The sequence below is a fragment of the Rattus rattus genome, chromosome 2 (genome assembly GCF_011064425.1).
Source record: "Rattus rattus isolate New Zealand chromosome 2, Rrattus_CSIRO_v1, whole genome shotgun sequence".
In the NCBI taxonomy this organism is placed as follows: Eukaryota; Metazoa; Chordata; class Mammalia; order Rodentia; family Muridae; genus Rattus; species Rattus rattus.
In genome coordinates this window covers 196,057,373-196,077,810 of record NC_046155.1, presented here as the reverse complement: position 1 = coordinate 196,077,810, position 20,438 = coordinate 196,057,373, and the positions used below count along the sequence as shown (strand labels likewise).

The 20,438-nt window shown below is 40.7% G+C and overlaps 1 protein-coding gene across 5 annotated transcripts in view; it reads right to left on the bottom strand.

Moving 5' to 3' along the window:
- Ipcef1 (interaction protein for cytohesin exchange factors 1) overlaps positions 1-20,438 on the bottom strand; it is a 74,199-nt gene that overhangs the window by 7,292 nt on the left and 46,469 nt on the right. For all 5 annotated transcript variants that reach the window (XM_032894772.1, XM_032894774.1, XM_032894775.1 and 2 more), the window contains exon 8: positions 2,380-2,573. In XM_032894772.1, coding sequence (XP_032750663.1) covers positions 2,380-2,573 — 194 coding nt within the window. The remainder of the gene's footprint in view (positions 1-2,379; positions 2,574-20,438) is intronic.

Sequence of the window (20,438 nt, the reverse complement as noted above, 5' to 3'; positions counted from 1 at the left end):
CGCAAGCCATGTCCAAGACCGTGGAACCACAGAAATTCTAAAGGAATAAATGCTTCTTCCTTGAAGCTCCTGAGCTTCAGGGAGATGAGTTGACTGGAGATAGTGGCCTACCCTACTGGGAGAAAAGAGGTCACTGGAATCATCCATTGACCTAACCATGAAGAGCAAGAAGTCACAGCAAACCAGAGAGGCTGATAAATGCCTTTGGTGTTTGTTTGTTTTGTGTTAGACAACACAGTGTGTTGTCAAGGTCTAGAATCTTGAGTCTGACGGTCTATGGAATCTGGAGTCACAGTCTTCCTCCTATAATGTTCTGAGCTACCCATAACCCCATTAGCTTCTGCTTCCTGCTGCTCCCAACCTGAATCAAAGCAGATCACTCCCATTAGATGTTTCCCAGGGGCCTTTCCCCCATCCTCCCTTTCACATGGACCAGCTGTCAGCTAAACGTAAGTACCCTAGACAGTCAGCCATTTCCATCCTCTGGGCTATTCAGGCTCCCAGTGCATGCACCCACTACTTATTGTGCTCCATTCTAACCATCTGTTCTCCTGTCTCCATTGTCCTGGACATGCTACTCCATGGTCATGGTGACCTAGGATGGTGCTTGGTACACGGGAATCTGCAAGAAAATAGCTCTCCAATGGTAAAGTTGTTCTTCCCACAAGACAGTGAAATCTCGACATTCTCTGGCATATTCCGCTCAATAGCCCAGCACATCAACAGCTCTGCACACACCACGAAGTGAGCGCTGGCAGTGTCTCCTCCTCGCTAAGTATTAGAGAATTTCTGTGAATTTGGAGTTTCTTTGTCGAACCAATCTGTTCTTTTCTGCATCCTTTCCAGCCTCTTTTTTTCTGCTTTGCTTGGTTTTTTCTCTTGACTAACTGGGACGTCTGATTGGGATGACCAATCCTCACTCGACTATCTCAGCACTGTCCTGATCACTGCTGACACTTCTTCCAGGAAAAGGACTCTAAAGTTCTACTGTGAAAGGACATGCACACTTCAAAACTAAATTGCAGGATCTGTTCAGAACCTCTTGCGCAGATTTAAGTTGACCTTATAGAGTTCCCTGTCTTCTCTCCTGGTATTATAGCCTAAATGTAAAAGTAAGCTGTTCACGTTAGAAGGAACCCTTTGTTATGGGGAAAGTCTCTAAAACAAGCCCCAGGGCATCCTGAACACTGTCCCTGTTCTCAGGCAACAACATCTGCTAAATGGATGCCTCCTGTTAACTGGCTCTCACCTTGCTTCTTGGCTGTAGCACCAATAGCTGACATTTCAAAAATATTCTCCTGGCTAGGTACTGATCATGGATATCTTTAGTCATAGCACTCAGGAGACAGAACCATGTGACTCTCTGAGTTCAAGGCCAGCCTGGTCTACAGAGTGGTTTCCAAGATGGCCAGGACTATACAGAGAAATCCTATGTCAGAGAGAAGGGGGGAAGGGAGAGAGGGAGGAGGAAAGGAGAGAGGGGAAGACAAAGATAGAGAAGCAAACATTGTCTGCTATGCCCTCGAATGAGTCAGGTGACATCCTGATTTCAATCACTGCTTCTTTTTGCCAAAGGATGCTCTGTTTTGCTAATCAGCAAACAATCATAAGAGCGGTGGTGGTGGATGTCTGCAGAGGAATATTACTTTCTGCACATGAACACCTACGCTAACAGTGACTGGACTCTACACATAAGACCTTAACTAGATCAAGTTTGATCAACCCAAAGCCCATATGGACCCGGGAAGGGCTCATCAGGTTCCACCTCAATGAAAAGAGACAAGCAATTGATAAATGACAGGGAAGGACGAGCCAGTTTTCTTTAAGGATATGACCTCTGAGAGGCCACCTGTGCACGCGTGCACACGTGCGTGCACACACACACATACAATACAACACAACACTAAGTGCAGCTGGTGGGTTTTAAAACAAGAGATAGAAAGAGCACATGGAGCTGAGTAGGGGGGAAATAAAATGTAGTGGTGGAAGAGGAATAGGACAGGGAGGGGATTTGACCAAAATATATTATATGCATGGGTGAAATTCTCAAACAATCTAATTTTGAGCCAAGTATTGTGGTAGACACAAAATTATATGAGCGAATTACACACCGCCCTTGCCATCTGGGACTTGGGAATTGAAACTTTGAATCAGACTACATGTAAAATGGTAGTCTGTTTTGCACGGATGCCGCTGAGTCAGCGACAGGGTGCCTTTAAAAGGTCACAGGCATCGCGGTGAAAGGAAGTTACATTCTCTGCTCTCCCCTCCTCCCACACAAGCACTCTAAGATGGCCCTGAGTCTCTCTCTACACAGCCAGCCACTCTTTGCCTGCCTCCCCGCCGCCTGGCAGGTTGGACAGGCTGAGCACATCTCACCTTTAATGTGCTGTTCAAGGTTCTGATCTTGTGTAGCTTCTCGTTTATTGATGGGTTTTTGCATCGCTTCACAAAAGACTTTCTCAGCTCCTTCTTGGTTGAAGGTCGCCGGTCCCCAAGAGGAGACAGGCTAGCCTGCTCCAATGACTTGTACAGTTTCTCCATCTCATCGTCTTCGGACGATTTTATTTCGTCTGTTTAAAGAGATCAGCATCAGCAAAGTCAATGACAACCAAAGAGTGAACATCAGGTGCTGTAGTCCTAATGGGTTTCTGTTCACACCTTCATCTCAGATTCCTGGTCTCCAGAAGATAGGACAGTGATGCTGTGTGTCTGACCACTCATATCATGCTGCCTTGTTACTCAGGAGACTGCGAACCATTTAATGATATAAGATTAGAATGTACCCTAGTAAGGCCACACACTGACCTATTGTTCAGAGACTTTGGGGCTACAGTAGGGCTTCTATATTGCCAATTTTTGTGGGACTCAATTCAGTCGACTCCTAGCCCCTTAAAATCCATATTCTCTCACACAGAGAACACATGCATCTCATTTCAATAACCACCGCCACTACCACCCCCCATCTTAAATCATTTCAACATGGACTCTGAGGTTAGTATTTTATCCAAATATCCTCAAAGTTAGTTATTGGGAGACTCAGAGATAATTCATCTGAGTGCAAAGTTCCTCTTCATCTCTGAACCTGTGAAACAGTTAAGTTACCTTACAGACAAGCCCTACAACGCAATGCTTACCATAAAATCGGAACACCTATTGCCCTAGGTACCTTCACAGTGTCTTCTAAGAAGCCTGCCTGTTTGCTGGTTTGCAGAAAGACAGCATTTCTCAACCTACTCCACACTATCTGTCCCCTTTTAACGACACCTATCCAGCCTCAGCCTTCCCTTCAGAGTCTAGAGAGCAATGAGCCCCTGCAGGCTACTCTGGAATTGGCAGGCCAGTGGGGGCCAGGAAGACTTTATCCTAGAACATTTGTTAGGATCTGTCACAGATGCTTCACTTAAAACAACAACGACAACAACAACAACAATAACAACAACTAAATATGGTGGTGTGTAGGCTAGATTTCCAGGAGTCATCTTAAAAACTAGAATGAGGCTAGTTCTCCTTGAAACCCTCTCATTTTAAGGTTGTGTTCCCTTTGAGGCTACACTGGATATGGCTTTCAATCACAGGTAACCATAGGGACCTTTAAATGGCAGTAACAGAACCTGAAGGAGAGGTTGACCCTTTGTGTGTCTTTTATTCCTCATAGAGAATTTCAATTCATTGTTCCTTTGTTTCCTGAAAACTACCTTGGGAAGTGTGCACAATACATTTTCTTTCCTCCACATACAACACAGTGTTTATGTCCCCCATTCTGTGGTGGGGAAAAAAAGATCCAGAGAGCGCCCTATGCACACTGTGATCATGGAAGGGGGCTGATCAAAACAGGTTCTGAGGCAGGCACATTGGATAATATAGCAGAAACCAGAAACTTTGATTAAGTCACAGTTTACTCTTCTATAACTAGAAATGCTTAAAAATTAGCTTTTGCCCAATGACCTCAGTCGCTATAAGGTGTCCTCAAAACTTACCTGAGAGGGAAAGCAAAATATTTCTAACGACTAGCTTAATGTGTTAACCAGAACAACATTGTTTTTTCTTCTGTTTGAGACAAGGTTTCACTAAGTTTTTGTCTGTTTGTTTGTTTGTTTGGTTGGTTGGTTTTGGTTTTTTGTTTCTGGTTTTGGTTTGTTTTTTTTTTTTTTTTTTGGCAAGCTAGAACTGGCGATGAGGACCAGGCTGTCCTAGAACTCATAGAGATCAGCTTACCTCTACCTCCTGAATGCTAGGATTAAAGACAATTCCCCACCACTCCTGGCCCAGAGCAACTTCTTGTCTTTTAATCAAATTTTGTATCAAAAATGAAAGGAAAATATATAAAAATAGATCTGAAGATAAACTTCTAGCCCCAGGCATTGTGCAACAATCAAAAGTCAACTTCTGCTAATAAATTCAAGTACAGATATCTCCGTGATTAGGGAAATGAAAATCAAAACCAAAGAGAGATACCAAGTCATGCTTATCAGGATTGCTAAAACAAAGAAGACAGATAGTAGTTAAGTGTGGCCAAAGATATAGAGAGATAGGAGATCTCATTTACCATTAGTGGGAATGAAAAACAAGCTAGTACTTTAGAAAGTAGGTTGATGGTCCTCACTGTGCCACAATGACAATAGGACCCTGCAATTACACCTCTATATTTATATTAAAGAGAAATAAAAACATATCCCCACATGAGTTGTACATACTCATAGCAGCATTGGTCACAAGAAAAAAAGAGAAGAACCTAAGTAATTGATTATCAATAGGTGAATAGATAAACGTGATTATCAACAGGTAAATGGAGCTCACACCATGGAGCACCAGCCGGCAACTTAAAAACAAACAAACAAAAACAACAGAGTACACAGAAACTTAGAAAGGATATCTGAAGTGATCCTCTAACTAAACACACACACACACACACACACACACACACACACACGGGCACAGGTGTGGGTGCTAAATGAATAATAAAATAAAATGTGAGAAAGGGAAACACAATGTACATTATTTAGTTAACAAACGTACCTTGAGTGTGTCCAGAAGTGTGTGCGTGGAAGAAAACACACTGCCTACCAGTGTTTCCTAATTCTGGCTGAGAAGAGATTTTTCCACCTCAGACAGCCCAGTCTACCTACCAAAGAGATGATTATAGGTAGCCAAGTGTGTAAAAGTTACAGTCTTAAAAATAAGGCGTGGCCAGAAACAACCTTTGCTTTCACAAGTCTGACAAGCAGAAGCTTTTGGGTAGAATATATTCATTGTTCATTTCTTATTTTCTACTTCATCATGAATGAAGAAAAAAGTGTGGGGGTGGGGGGGCTGTAGGCCAAGATGTCTACAATCCATAACCATCAGGCTTACAGCCCCTCTGTTGCAAGAAGAGCAGGATATTAGACTGAACTTACAAACTGAACATGAATGACTTCCCAGCTTTTGTGTTTGGGAAGCAGTGAGACCTTCCACAAGCACTGCGGATGGGATGGAATGGGAGACTTTTTGGTTATATGTTTGAGAAGTGTTTAATAGTTACCACTATGTCACTGAGAAATGACACGGCCAGTGATGTGTGCATATAAGAAAGTTCTGCTGAGTGGTTGGGGATTTAGCTCAGTGGTAGAGCACTTGCCTAGCAAGCACAAGGCCCTGGGTTTGGTCCCCAGTTCTGAAAAAAAAAAAAAAAAAGAAAGAAAAAAAAAAAAAAAAAAAAGAAAAGGAAAGTTCTGCTGAAAATGGATGATCAGTGCGTGATCAATGAAATATTAGAGCTTCCTTGGGCTGCATAACTGATGCCCACATAAGATAGAGAGAGACTGGAAACAGCCCAGTTGTCCCTCAATTGAAGAATGGATTAAGAAAATGTGGTACATTTACAAAATGGGATACTACTCAGCTACTAAAATCAAGGACATCATGAATTGTGCAGGCAAACAGAATTAAAAGAAAAATATCACCCTGAGTGAGGTAACCCAGACCCAAAAAGATATGCATGGTACAAAATATCCAAAAGAAAGAAGATTTTTTCATATAAATAAATCAATATATAAAAAAGAAGATGCTAATCATGAATCTTATATTTGCAATTAATTATTCATTGAATTTTAAAAGTTGAAGCAATTACATATTATATAATTATATTAAATATTACATATTATATAATCTGATAACTTTCAAAGATATTTAATACAAACTAAGAATTTCCAAAGAGTAGTAATGGGTAAATATTAAGAAAGCTTTCCTGAAATAAAAAATAATTTTAGCAAAACAACTGAAAGAAAGAAGGAAGGAAGGAAGGAAGGAAGGAAGGAAGGAAGGAAGGAAGGAAGGAAGGAAGGGAGAAAAGAAAGAAAGGGAGGAAGAAAGAAAGCTTGGGAGCTGGAGAGATGGCTCAGTGGTTAAGAGCACTGACTGCTCTTCCAGAGGTCCTGAGTTCAATTCCCAGCAACCACATGGTGGCTCACAACGATCTGTGATGAGATCCGATGCCTTCTGGTATGTTTGATGATAGTGGCAGTATACTCATATACATAAAATAAAAAATTAATCTTTAAAAAAGAAAGAAATGAGATACTAAATCATCCACAGTGTTACAACATAAATGAAATCTGGAATAATTTTTTTAAAAAGTCACAAAAAGCTCATAGTCTATGATTCTATTATATAAAATATCTAGAACAAACTCATGAGGACTGAAAGCCACCTAGGATGCTGAGGGTCCAGACAGGAATGAGAAATGTCGATGATGATGATGATCATGATGGTGATGGTGATGGTGATGATTGAATTCAATAAAATAATACAATGCATAGGGCTTTCTTGTCATTGGGCTGAACGCTCCCTCATCATCCTGTGGTAATACCTGTACAACTCCATGAGCACACTACCAATCACTGAACTGTCCATCTGATAGCAGGTGAAGTAGATCAAGATAGTGGTGAGACACTAAAGCAGACTCATAAGATATCGTGATAGGAGGTGAGTGTTCACAGAAAAGCCCCTAAGTCCTAGAGATAATGCAGAGACAACATAAAGTCCTTTAAAAAACTAAGTGGAGCAAGGCGCTGGGATCCTAGCAGGTGGGCGGCAAGGATCAGATTCAAGGTCAGCCTGGGCTGTAGAGCAAGATCTTATTTCACAGGAAAAAAGGCAAAGTCACATGACTCATAAAGAAGCAGTAGGATTGAGAACTTGCCAGAACCATGGAACAAACCTGTTATAACTTCTGGTGGCTAATCAGGTAGTGCTCTATCTAAAAATTCCTAACAACATCTGCATAACACACTTTATGAAGTAAACAAACATGCAAAAAGAGCTAAATAATTGTTCCATTGATTCTCCTAGTACTCACCAAGCAGGAATTACTAAAGACAGAGTTAGAAGCAGAATTTGCTGTTCACTCATACAGTACATGATAATTATGCCAGGGTAAAGTTGTGGTGATATAATTCTAGTTCAAAAGATATCAAATCACTGAAGATAAAAATAACCTTAGAGTTTTGGAATAACAACATACAGACTGTGATCTCCAGATTTAAAAGAAAATAATAGCATTTCCTTTTTGGATAATTTTTATTATCTTTTAATGTACCTGTATAAAAACATAATCTTTATGTTAATATCAGAAGCTATATCCCTACCAACACACACAGGAAAAACTTCCTTCCCTAATTTAAACTTTGGGTCACTCATCATGAAGGTATTAATTAGTGTTTGTGTGTGTGTGTGTGTGTGTGTGTGTGTGTGTGTGTGTGTTTAATTTGACTCTCCAACATAGCTAACTTTCACATTAACACTGGTAAAATAAAGTGAACCTGTCTGGGTCACTAAAAGTTAATATGCTGTTCTCTGTAATTCATCTGAAATGTCGGGAGATAAGTACTCGCTGCTTCAATCCATCCAGAAACAAGATCTGATGGAGTGGGTGTGTCCAGTTAGAAACCACCTGAAAAATGAAAGGGAGTCTTCAATCTGGATCTTCTTCCTAAGGAAAAACCAGAACCTGGAAAACTAATTTCTGAGCTCAATATACTTCTGACATCATTCACAAACTTAATGAAAATAACAGACAGTAACGTTAAAAGTAAAGAAAATACTTTATTGGGTTTCCTGTGTGCTCTACCCTAGGAGATATACAGTGTGTCACCAGACACTCAGGGGACACACCTGTGACTCAACAAGCCAGACAGGGGATTTGTCCTGTTTTTACTGCTGCTGTCAGCTAGGGCTTAGGTCTTTGTGGAACCATAAAAGGAACTTTCAATAATAATAGACATCGATGATGAATGGAGACATAGGATAAAGGGGAACCCAAAGCAATACAGCTTGGCCATGATTATGAAGCAGAGGTGAAGGGAGTCCTTCAGAAAAAGTGTTCCTGCTTTAGGGCTGCTGGTTCACCCTCCCAGGTACCACTGTGCTGTGACCTCATTGATTGCTGTACCAGAGCAAGCTTTGTAAGTTAAGCCCCTCCGATTAGTCTTTTGTTTAGTATCCTTTATATATTTATTTTATGTGGATGGATGTTTTGCCTGCATGTATGTACATGTATGGTGTGCATGCATGCCTGGTGCCAGCAGAGGTCAAAAGAAGGCATCGATCTTCTGGATCTGGAATTGTAGACAGTTGGGAGCCACCAGGTGGACGCTGGAACCCGAACCCAGGTCCTCTGCAAAGGCAGCGAGTACTCTGAACCACTGAGCCATCTCTCCATTCCCTCTACATTAGTATCGTGTTGTAAGATAATTTTAACATTGCCTTCTGTGTACTGCAGTTCTTTTCTGAATTTTGTTCCAGAAAGCATTAATTTATCTTTCTTGTCTCACCATATTGCAATAAGATGTAAGGGTTGGCAGGAAAGACCCCTCATCTCTCTCCCATTGGAAATAGAAGCCAAGTGAGTTATTTCTACCTCCCTATCTCCCTAGACAAAACAAATTTTGTTTAACCATGAATTTTCAACCCTCAAGTGTGTATTTTAGTCTTCCTATGTGAGACTGTAGGACTTCAATTCCCGTTGACACCTGGGCACCTTCTGGTCTGATGCTTCTCAACTCATTAGTGCTTGGTCAAAGTTGAAGGCATTATTTTATAGATGAGGAAAATGGAGAGTCTTGAAAAACGGTGATTTTTCCCCCCAGATGCCAATTAGTAGTGGGTACTAAAAATAAAAGTTCTATTCTGTGCAGGGCCATGTGTTTCCAAATCATTCTTCACAAACTTGAACAGGGTAACAGTCTCCCTGGGAACTTAGTAAAATGTGGGTTCTGCTTCAGCCCATCTGGGATGGTGTTGATACTCTAGTGTGTGTGTGTGTGTGTGTGTGTGTGTGTGTGTGTGTGTGTGTGTGTGTCTGTTTGTCTGTGTGTGTGTCTGTTTGTCTGTGTGTGTCTGTGTGTCTTATGTATACATATATGCATTAGAGCGTGTGTGGTCATCTGCATGAATGTATGTTTGTATATGTATGAGTGTGTGTGTGTATGTACGCATGAGTGTTAATGTTGTATGCACATGCACACATGTCTGCTACTGTTGGGGCCAGATTTCAATTTTAGTTGTTATTCCCCAGGTAACAGACATTTTGGTTTTGGATTCGAAGTCTCTCGAAGGGATCTGAGACTCATGGAGTAGCCTAGGCTGACTGGTGAGCCCCAGAGATCTGTCGCTCTCTACCTCTTCAACACCGGGAATACAGATAAGCCACAACACAACACATGGGTGTCCACATGGGCACTAGGGATCATATTCAGGTGCTGATGTTTACACAATTACTTCCCCAGCTCTTCTCGACCTTCTAGAATTTGGCAAGTTCCATTGACTATATTTGAGTAGCAAAGCTAGATATCAATTGGCAAAATTTCACCAGCATAGATTTAGTGATGAGTAAAGAGACTCAAACAACAACCAGAAAATTGATATGTATCCGAAAGGCAGCACTGACTGTGTCTGAGCCATATACTAATCAAAGAGAAAGGAAGAACAATCCAGCTTGGCTCAAATGATATGTGGGAAGTGGACAGTAGAAGTCACCAGTACTTTGCAGGGTGAATAGGGAAGAATTTGAACTAACTGTTGGTGACCCTTCATGTCAGTTTTGGGGACTGGAGAGGTGGCTCAGTGATTAAGAACCCTTATTGCTTTTACAGAGGACCCCAAGTTTAATGACTAGCACCCACAGGGTGACTCCCAACCATCTATAACTCCAATCCCAAGAGATCAGACACCTCCACATGTGTGTGTACTCACATATATGAATGCAAAACACTCATGCACATACAATGGAATAATTAAATCTAAAAAACATAAAGTAACTACAACCCAGGTCCTATTTTTAGCAAGATTGGAGACATACCAATGTTTTAACTAATGCTTAAAGTTCTCTCCTTCCCAAGACTGAGCCAAAAATGTGTGTCTCTCCCCACTCCCCCTCCCCTTCCCCCTCCCCTCCTCCTCCCTTCCCCCTCCTCCTCCCCTTCCCCTCCCCTCCTCTTCTCCCTCCCTCCCCTTCCCCTCCTCCTCCTCCTCCTCCTCCTCCATACCATCCTATTGTCTGATTCTGGCAGGACAGGACAGCTCCCGGAGCCCGGAATTTGCCTGTCAGGAACACTGTATGCAGATCATCTCTTGAAGTGCTGTGTTCTCCACTCTGCCTCCCCCACTGTCTTATTTTTGGTCTTGCTTGTGCTTTCTAGAATGTGGCTGTTTATTTTTCTATTTAGAACATAAAAGCGGGCTTCAGAAGACTGGGAGAAATTCATATACTAGATTCTATACCAGAATTTGAAAAAAAAAGCCTTTTATAGAGTTGAAAAGTCCAAATAATGTCCCAAGGGAGTTTATTTTCATCCTCAAATGTAAGGCATTTGGAAGGAATTAAGGAGAAAAGAAGGATTATAAGTTTCACATGCAATGTTCTAGTGTTTGAGAACAAAAACAAAAAAAACCAAAAAAACAAAAATAACAAAAACAACAAAAAAATACCACCTGTCACCAACAATACAAACAAGAAAACAGTGGTCTATATGCACAACATATTCTGATACACCATCTGATATCTAGAGATTAAAAGGCTTTTCTAGTCATTCTTTATATGGAAATTTGACAGTCTTACAAGCTAGCATGGCTTCAATGATGGTAGACTTTAGCTATCCAAAAAGAACAGATCTAGACAACTCCTTTTGACATGAAAATGCTTCTGCCCAAGCACATAAGCAGTGTCATGCTGAGGGACAAGTCTCCAGTCTCTGCAGCTGCAAATGCAGCAGCTCCCCCACACTGAGCTTTTCTTCTACAGCTGGCTCTGCACTAACAGTTCTCCCAACATCGCCTCAGCGTCTTCCCACAGCCCTGTGACGGAGCCGCAGCAGCACTAACATCAAGGAGAGAATGCCAACATAGTGACAGATCACAGAGCGTGACCAAACGCACAAGGAGACAAACATGGGATATGAACTGAAGGCTATCGTTCCCTACGTGACCCTATCCATACACATGGCAGGCTACAATCACAGGTTTTGAAGCCAAGGTTATCATTCCCTATACAGACTCCCTGTAAATAGTGTGGATGCTGACATTCTATCTACATTCTATCTATGTAACACCCAATGGAGACTCTTAAGCCAGACAATCTGCAGATAGTGGAGCAGTAGCCAGCCGTAAGCGCTGATCCCCGCTTGCACTACTCATCCTGCAAAGGCTACTCAAAGCTTTGGATGCTGAGATGCCCAGGTTTCCTGCTTAAAAGATGGGAAATTCACAAAGTAGCCAACAATGGAGGATGGCTGGGTCTGAACTAGACTGCTAATATGGGGAAGCACCTCCTTTCGGCATCAGGAGGGTCATATATACAGTCTGGGTATGCTGTATAGATATGAGTGTATAGATATGAGTGATTAGAATTAGAATGTAGGTACTGAACAAATGGCTCAGGAGTAAAGAGCTTGCCTTACAAGCATGAAGACCTGAGATCAATATCAGCATTGTTGACAGAGGCACAAATACAGAAACATACATGTATATGTTAATATAATAAGATATAAATCTATTAATTATTAAAATAAATGTAATTGATATAATAAAATATAAATATATATTCTTATGAGTATATATGTAATATACTTATTACGTAATGTACTATGATATATTATATATTATATATAACATGCTTATACTATAGATACTTATAAGTATTCTTATTATTATAGATAAATTATATAGAGAGAAATTTATATAAAGATTTGTTTACTTATAAATGCATTTATCTATATAAAATTTATACAAAAACATATAAAATATTTTTGGCAAATATGCTTTATTTTTTTTATTATTTTTTTTTTTTTTTGGTTCTTTTTTTCGGAGCTGGGGACCAAACCCAGGGCCTTGCGCTTCTTAGGCAAGCGCTCTACCACTGAGCTAAATCCCCAACCCCTAATATGCTTTATTTTTTAATTGCACTTCCATGCTCACAGATGACCGCGTGGCTCAGTGACAGGTAATGTGGTTCAGATGTGAAAGCTCTGAGTTCAGGAACGAGCAGGGCAACACATGAGAAGGGAAACTGGAAGCTCAATCCATTATGTGTACCAGTGGCTAGTCGTTACAAATAAAATGAAAATAGATCTTAAAACAGTATTTAAAATATAATTTGCAGAAATTAACAAAACAGCTGCACAGTGGTGGCACACACCTTTAATCCCAGCACTCGTGAGGTAGAGGCAGCCAGATCTCCGTGAACTCGAGGCTAGCCTGGTATACAGAGTGAGTTCCAAAACAGCCAAGGCTACACATGTCAGAAAAAGAGAAGGAAAGAAAGAAACTAACAAGACAGATTCATGAATAGTATGAAGAGTAGAAATTGTATTTTATTACAATATGTTAAAAAAAAAAGCAAATGGTCAAAAGTTAAAACAATAATTTTGTGAAGTAAAAAAAAATTTAAATCATAATAATTTGTACTTCCCTCAGGAATGAATCTAAGGATACAATGTAACCAGAAACCAGATCAACTGTGTGTGTGTGTGTGTGTGTGTATGTGTGTGTGTGTGTGTGTGTGTGTGTGTGTATGTGCGCACACCCATGCACATACAGACAAGTATAAAATTATCAACATCAAAATGATCAACAACACACCAAATACCTGTTAAAAAGAACAAGGTAAAAATAAATTCCTAGACATTAAAACTTCAATAATAACTAAAAGAATAGTACGAAGCAGGACAAAAGGAAATAGAACCTTGGATAAATGGATGTCTAAAGAAACACACTGATAAGAAAAGATGTCCCTGAGAACTTACGAGAATATCTGAGAGAAATATACTGGGAGGATTGCACGTATGGATAAAGGAAGGCGACGTTCTATCTTGTTCATGGAACACAGAAGCAACTTCAAACCATTTACACAACAGGAAACAATTGTCTTCATAACATGAGAGTACGTGTCTAGGAAGAAGGTTCAGTTGGCAAGGGGCCTGGTGAGCAAGTGTGAGGACCTGAGTTGAGACTGACAGAACCACAGACAAAGCTGGCTTGGCAGGATAAGGGAAGCAGTTGTAGCCCCATCACAGGGTGGAGAGAGGGGAAATCTCTAGAGATCATTGGTCAGGAGGCAGCCTACACAATCAGAGCACCAGGTTCAAGAAAGGGCTTTATTTCAAAAGCGAGACATCGAACATAAAAGCTCTAGATTCCTTGTGCACATGCATACATGTATACTGTGCACATGCACAGAGAGAGAGAGAGAGAACAAGAACACATACTAACATACATGAAATCAATGTAGGAAGCAGTTTTTTATTTATGATGTAAATGACATTAACCACACCTCCTTCAAGGTCCTCTATGCCCCTAGATACCCGAATAAGCACCCTCCTCCTTACTAGCTGTCCCCATACCAATACCAATGTCCCCACACCTCATGATATTGTCACAAGCTGGAGACTATGTTTTAGCACAAGAGCCTCTGAGAAGATTTTTATCTAAACCATCACGTCTGACAGCAGCAAATGCCACTGAGCCCGTGGAGCAACAGGACTCTAACTCACTGCTGGTGGGAATGTAAAAAACAGTGAGGCAGGGAAACAGCCTTTCATTGCCTACGAAGTTAAATGCAGTCTTTGTATACAACTCAGCAACAGCAGACCTTCGTACTTCCCCGAAAGAGCTGGCAACTTGTAATTATACAGAGACACACAGGTGTTAAAGTGCTCATCTTAAAGACTTAGAAACAGCTCTGGGGCCATCCATAGTCAAAACAGATAAAATGGGATCCATACAATGGAATACTGTTCAGGGATTGTTTTTTGTTTTGTGTTTTATTTAAAGGCCTATTGAGTCATGGGAAGACATTTAAAAATCTTGTTTCTACACCAGAAGGGGAAAATGTCCATCTGAAAAGGTTACATCTCTGTGGCTGTAATCATATGACACTGGGAAAGGTAACACGAGATGATGAAAAGATTGGCCAGAATATTGGCACGTGCCTATAATCCCAGCATTCTTGGAATCTGAGGCAGGGGAACTGACAAGAGTTTGAGGCCAGGCTGGACCACCTATTGAGTTTCACAAAAGTCTGGGCTGTAATGTGAGACACTGTCTCAAAACACTAAAACAGCGTCCAGAAGATTAGCTGTCCTTGGAGAAGAGAAGGCAGACAAGGAACACAGATTGTGGTGGGGTTACATCACCACTACAAGTCCTCAGACGCAACACTGCACAGCAAAGACTGAACCCTAATCAACTACAGGCTTAAGGTCATAAGAGTGTATCAGTATTTCTATGGGATGCAGAGCCCAGTTGATAGATCTACAATGTGACACGCACGTGTCCCATATCTGAAGCTAAGAGAACATTCCAGAAAAGAGGACAGAAAGATTAGAAGCATGAAGGAACCAAGATAATCTGCTGCTGTGAGACAGTGTTTTTACATATGAGAGGGAGCTGAACCCATGAAATCTTAACAACATGGTTGTCTAAACAAGGCACAAATGCCGCCACCAGTTGACATGCCAACATGGATATCATAAGGCCCTACCCCTAGATGAAGACAGTCAATCAGTAAGATAAAATAAAAATCCATTTTTTCTAGGGACTCAGTAGGTTGTATATAAACATATATGTGTATGTTGTATGTATATATTGTATGTACATATTATATATACACATATGTATGTATATACAAAATGTAACAGTAACAATTTAAGGAGAAGAGGCCGTGAATTTAAGATGAAGTAAAGGGCATACAGAAGGAATGTCTCAATATTTGTTTTCGAATGTAAGAAGTGAACCACACTCTTGCAAAAGGGTAAGCAATAGAGGATTGTAGGAAAAGGGAGAAGGGTACAGACACTGTACTTTCTGCTCGGGTTCTCTGTAAATCTGGCTCTGTTTTAAAATCTAAGCCTATGACTTTGAAGTGTGCAGCTGCCCAAGGATCGGCAAAACATGTTTGCCAATAGAGAAGACTTCTCTTGGTGTTTTAAAACAATGGAGTATCTAGATCACATTCCTGCTGTGTGATGGAGAGGAAAGCTAAGATGGTAGCTACAGTGTGTGTGTGTGTGTACGTGTGTGTGTGCACGTGTGTTCATGAGCTTGTTTGATGATGTATCATGTATACGATATTTTTCGACATAACAAATCTTCCTCAGGCAAGAAACACTGAAGATTTAAATGTGCAGAGATGTGAAAAGGACTAGGAAAAATGTTATAAGGAAAATGGGAAAGGGTGAAGACTATTCCAGTCATTCCCAAAGCTGTTCATGTCCACAGGCCTTACAATGAGCCAGCAAGAAGTTCAGCACAATTTACAACCTGCCATCGGTGGCAGTGTAGCAGATGGCTTGGGCTCAAAGCTATGTGGATTCAGAAATGACTCCACCATCCAACAACAAAATGTCCCCTCACTTTCTTCCAGTGTGCTCTTCTAAACTCTGCATAGAAAACAACAACAACAAAAATTTTTAAAAAGAAAACTGAAAGAAAATAGTCAAGAATAGTCAATAAACCACAATCCTGGTTGCAGAGCCTGAAGAGGAATTTCCAACATGAGGCACAACAGAGCCTTCTCCTCTCTTGGATACATTTGGTTTTCTAATCTGAGAAGGAGTCACAGCCATGAGCAGTGGTGCATCCGGAATAGCTGTCCCCAGAGCAGACTTCCTTCAATGCACTGTCTTAGTTTTCAAATGTGTTTACCCAAAACCTTTCCCCTTAAAACTCCCTTCTTAGTACAAGCATTCTCCTGCACCTCCCCCAAGCATGGTTTCCTCTGAACACACTCATCTTCCACCATTAACAACTACCCCTAACTCTAACCACTATCTAACCAGTTGTTTTCCTGCTTCCAAAATCTAGATTTCACTTGTCACCAGCTTCAGATCCCTTGTTCCAGTGAGTTTCCACGGCCTCCCACATCTACTTCCTAGTCTCAGCAACTAAGTATAGAACCAAGAAGGAATAAAAGAAGTGATATTCCAGCTACCACAGATGACCTAGTTACATGATATGGGCTTGCAGACAAGCTAGTCAGTTCATTTTACGGTAATTTAGAGAGATCTTTATCACTTAAGTGGGAGCACTGAAAGACGTAGTGAGTCAATCATCCATGCCTGAGATCCAAGCTAGGACGGCCAACTGTCACATAGACAAGATGTTCCTAGTAGTAAATATTTATCCCCACGTTAAGATCATTTCTCATTATTCTACAAACTAATAATACTGGGAAATACTCTACAGACTTAATTAAATCCTAAGTACGCAATGACTGAGATGAGGCAGGGCACAGAATCCCTCCTCTCTCTCCTTTCCAATTTGTACCTTCATCGTATTACAGAGGCTTGCTGACCCCTCTTACTTACTGCTTCCCTTTACTCTAGCATCACCTGTGACCTACAACTGAAAGAACTCTTTGGAATCACAAGTCCCCCTATGTCATCACCTCCTTGACAAATGGTCATAAACAATCTGTTGAACTTAACTATGCCTAATCCACCATTCAACATTGTCCCAGTTTCCCTCCCCCTCCCTTTCCCATGCTCCACCCCATGCATGGTCTCCCTTAGGTGTGACTGTACTCTCTGTCCCTACTTTTGTAAAGCCTTGGGTACCTATCTCCTTTAGGACACCTTTTTTTACCTTCCTTTTCTTTGTTAATTGTGTCTCATTCCTCCTACTCGCCTCAGTACATGTGACGATGTTTTGGGACAGTCACTTTTAGATTTTAGATTTGTGTTTTCTCAAAGTAGAGGAGTTCATGCTAGGAGCATCATCGTAATAATAACAGCAATGCTAAATTGAATTGACGTCAGTCTCAGATTTGGTTTAGTTTTAATCGCTCGAGGCTTGGTGGAGAATCCCAGAGTGTCAGTTTGAAAGCTTCAGAGTAGAAAGGCAAGAGGAAGCTATTAGTGTGCCCTCCCCCTTTCCTAATGGCTTACACTACAGGGAGAAGTGTCTAGAAGGATATTTAAATTCAGAATAAAATTCTAGCAACCACAATTTTAATTGCACACCAACTGCAAAAATATTTCTTCCATTGTCTAACTAGAAGAAAGGCTATAATACACGCTGTCTGCTTTTCTCAGAACTCAGCTATTAACCTTTAAGATTCCTTTCCAGGGTAAAAGCTTCTCTCCCCAGAAAAAAATGTATCTCGAGACTAGATTTTAATCTTCTAAAACATTTAACTCCTATTACGGATGACACTAAACTTGATCTAACGCCTTCAGCATAGTATTTTAGATGCTGAAATTTCAGAGACTGTTCCCTACACTGGAAAGTTAAAAACAATAATTTTCAGAAGTCACACCAAAAAGCTACCTCCTTCTCCAACAGGCAAACATACATTCACAACACCGGATTTGATTACTCAACAGCAAGTCACAGCAAACACAAGGGAAGCTTGGGCTGCCGTTTCCATGGAGATGACTTGATGTGGTTCAGCTCTTCTGGGAATGAAACCAAATCCCCAACAGCAGGAGAAAATCAGCAGCAAGAATTCTCTACCATATGGCAACTGCTAACAAACCAGTACAGGGAAAATACCTTCACTCTCTCTTCCCCTGCACCGGGAGCAATACCTTCCCATCACGCAGCTGGAAAAAGCACCTAGATTGTGTGGGTCATTCTGTGTGTAATGCAAAACTGATTACCACCAGGCCTCTTTATTCCTAGATTAAAAGAGCCTCTGTCACCTACATTCCTCAGCCCATGAATTCCCGGGGTGGCACTTAGACAGGGACGAGAAACATATCCTTCCTCCCATGACTCTGCTTATTAATCCTTAAGGGAAACCCAGCCTGCAGACTTACCTCTTGGGAAAGAATGTAAATGGAATTTTACTATCTCCAATGCCTTGAAAGACTCCATTGTTACAGAGAGGAGAGAGGAATTTCCACATCTTTTTATAATTATTATTGTTGTTGTTGTTGTTATTGTATATGAAGGTATATGGAGACACATATATTATAATTATTATTATTATTATTATTACTACTATTGTATATGTGAGGTATATGGGGCACAGTTTATTGTTGTTGTTGTTGTTGTTGTTATTGTTGTTGTATGTGTGAGGTGTATGGGGGCACACATGTGCCACAGTACATGTGCAGAAGTCAAAGGACAACCTTTAAGAGTTCGTTCACAGGGTTGGGGATTTAGCTCAGTGGTAGAGCGCTTGCCTAGCAAGCGCAAGGCCCTGGGTTCGGTCCCCAGCTCCGAAAAAAAAAAAGATAGATAAGAAGAGTTCGTTCACTTTTTTTCTAATTATCTTTATGATTATCCAGGCTTAAATTGCGTTGTTAGACTTATACACCACCTACTTTACTCACTGAATTATCCTGTCAACCCCTCTTGTATTTCTCCTTCTAAACAAATGATTACAGTCAGTTCTTCAATGGGAAACAATTGTTTGGCTTCTCCATTCTTAACATCTGTATCTTTTTTTTTCTCTTTTACATTTATTTTCATTCATTCACTCATTCATTTTTATGAGAGTTTTGTTCAAAGTGTTATAATCATATTCAACCTCTTCCACCACAACTCTTCCAGATCCATGTATTCATCCTGACCCTCCTAACTTTGTGTCCTTTAAAAACAAACAAAACCCCTCAGTACTAATTTGTGCTGCCCAAATACTTTGTGATGCGTGCGAGACCACATTTGCATCTTGTAATCGCAAAGCTAAAGGTCACTTAAAACCTACACTTGAAATTCTGTGTCTTTGCCAGAACAAAAAATATAATCAATATGTACTGCACACTCTATATTTGAGGAAAATGGCCATCTCTAAATGGTATGCATATCCAGTGATAGTCACATAGGCATAAGCTGTCTCTTCTGTTTTGAACAGCGTATAGCTTCAGAAAAAGAAGTTTCTTAACTCATGTTTATACCTCCCGTCTGATCACCCCACTGACCTTAATTGCATATGCCAAGGGAGCTGCTATTAATCCCAATACTTTGTTTGTACAACATCCCCTCATATGTTTGTGGCCAGACAGAGACCACTACTTCCCTTCCTCACAGAACAATCCTCTTAGCCCTCTCCCTCAGAGGTTATCTCCTACCTATCCTACCTACTCACCCACCTCTAGAAGTTATTTTCTAATAAAAAGTGGGTAATTGGTTCAAATTGAAGATATCAATGTAAAATATCACTTAATATAAAGCATCCATGGAAAAAGCCCTAAAAAACAGTGACAACTGAGTGACTTCGAGAATGAGTTACTAGCCTGGCTGTTTAAATTCACATGTATTAAAATATAGTATGCCCTCATGCACACACACACATACACACACATACACACACACACACACACACACACACACACACACAGCATATAGTTGTATTCTGGCACACAGTTGTAAGCTCTGGCCTAAATTATTGTCTTCTAAAAATTAAATTAATAGGGTATATCCAAAATATTGATACTTTTTAAGGGTTTACTTCACGATCTATTTCTGTGTGTGTGTGTGTGTGTGTGTGTGTGTGTGTGTGTGTATATATATATATGCCCCCTTCTTTCTCTGTATACATGTGTGTGCATGTATATGTGAGTGCCTGTGTGTGTGTACATCATGCCCATGCATGTGCATCCACAATGCATTTGGATACAAACAGAAGCCTGAGGAGAACATAGATCCCTTGGGCTGGAGGTACAGGTGGTTGTGAGCCACCCAATGCGGGTGCTAGGAACTGAGTGCCTACAGAGCAGCGCTAAGCCACTGAATATCTCCAGTCCCAAACCTGAGAACTTAAGGACACCCTCCCTGCTCAGGGTAGAGGAGAAAGAATGGTCATTCGTGTCATTGGGCAACCACTGCAAGTTAGCACAGGAATTTAGCAAGCCAACTTTTAGCTGTACACTGAAAACTTACAGTGCAAATCATTATTCTCCAGTTGCTCACTGATGTCAGATATCCTTGTTTTACACCAAAATGAATGAGGCACAATT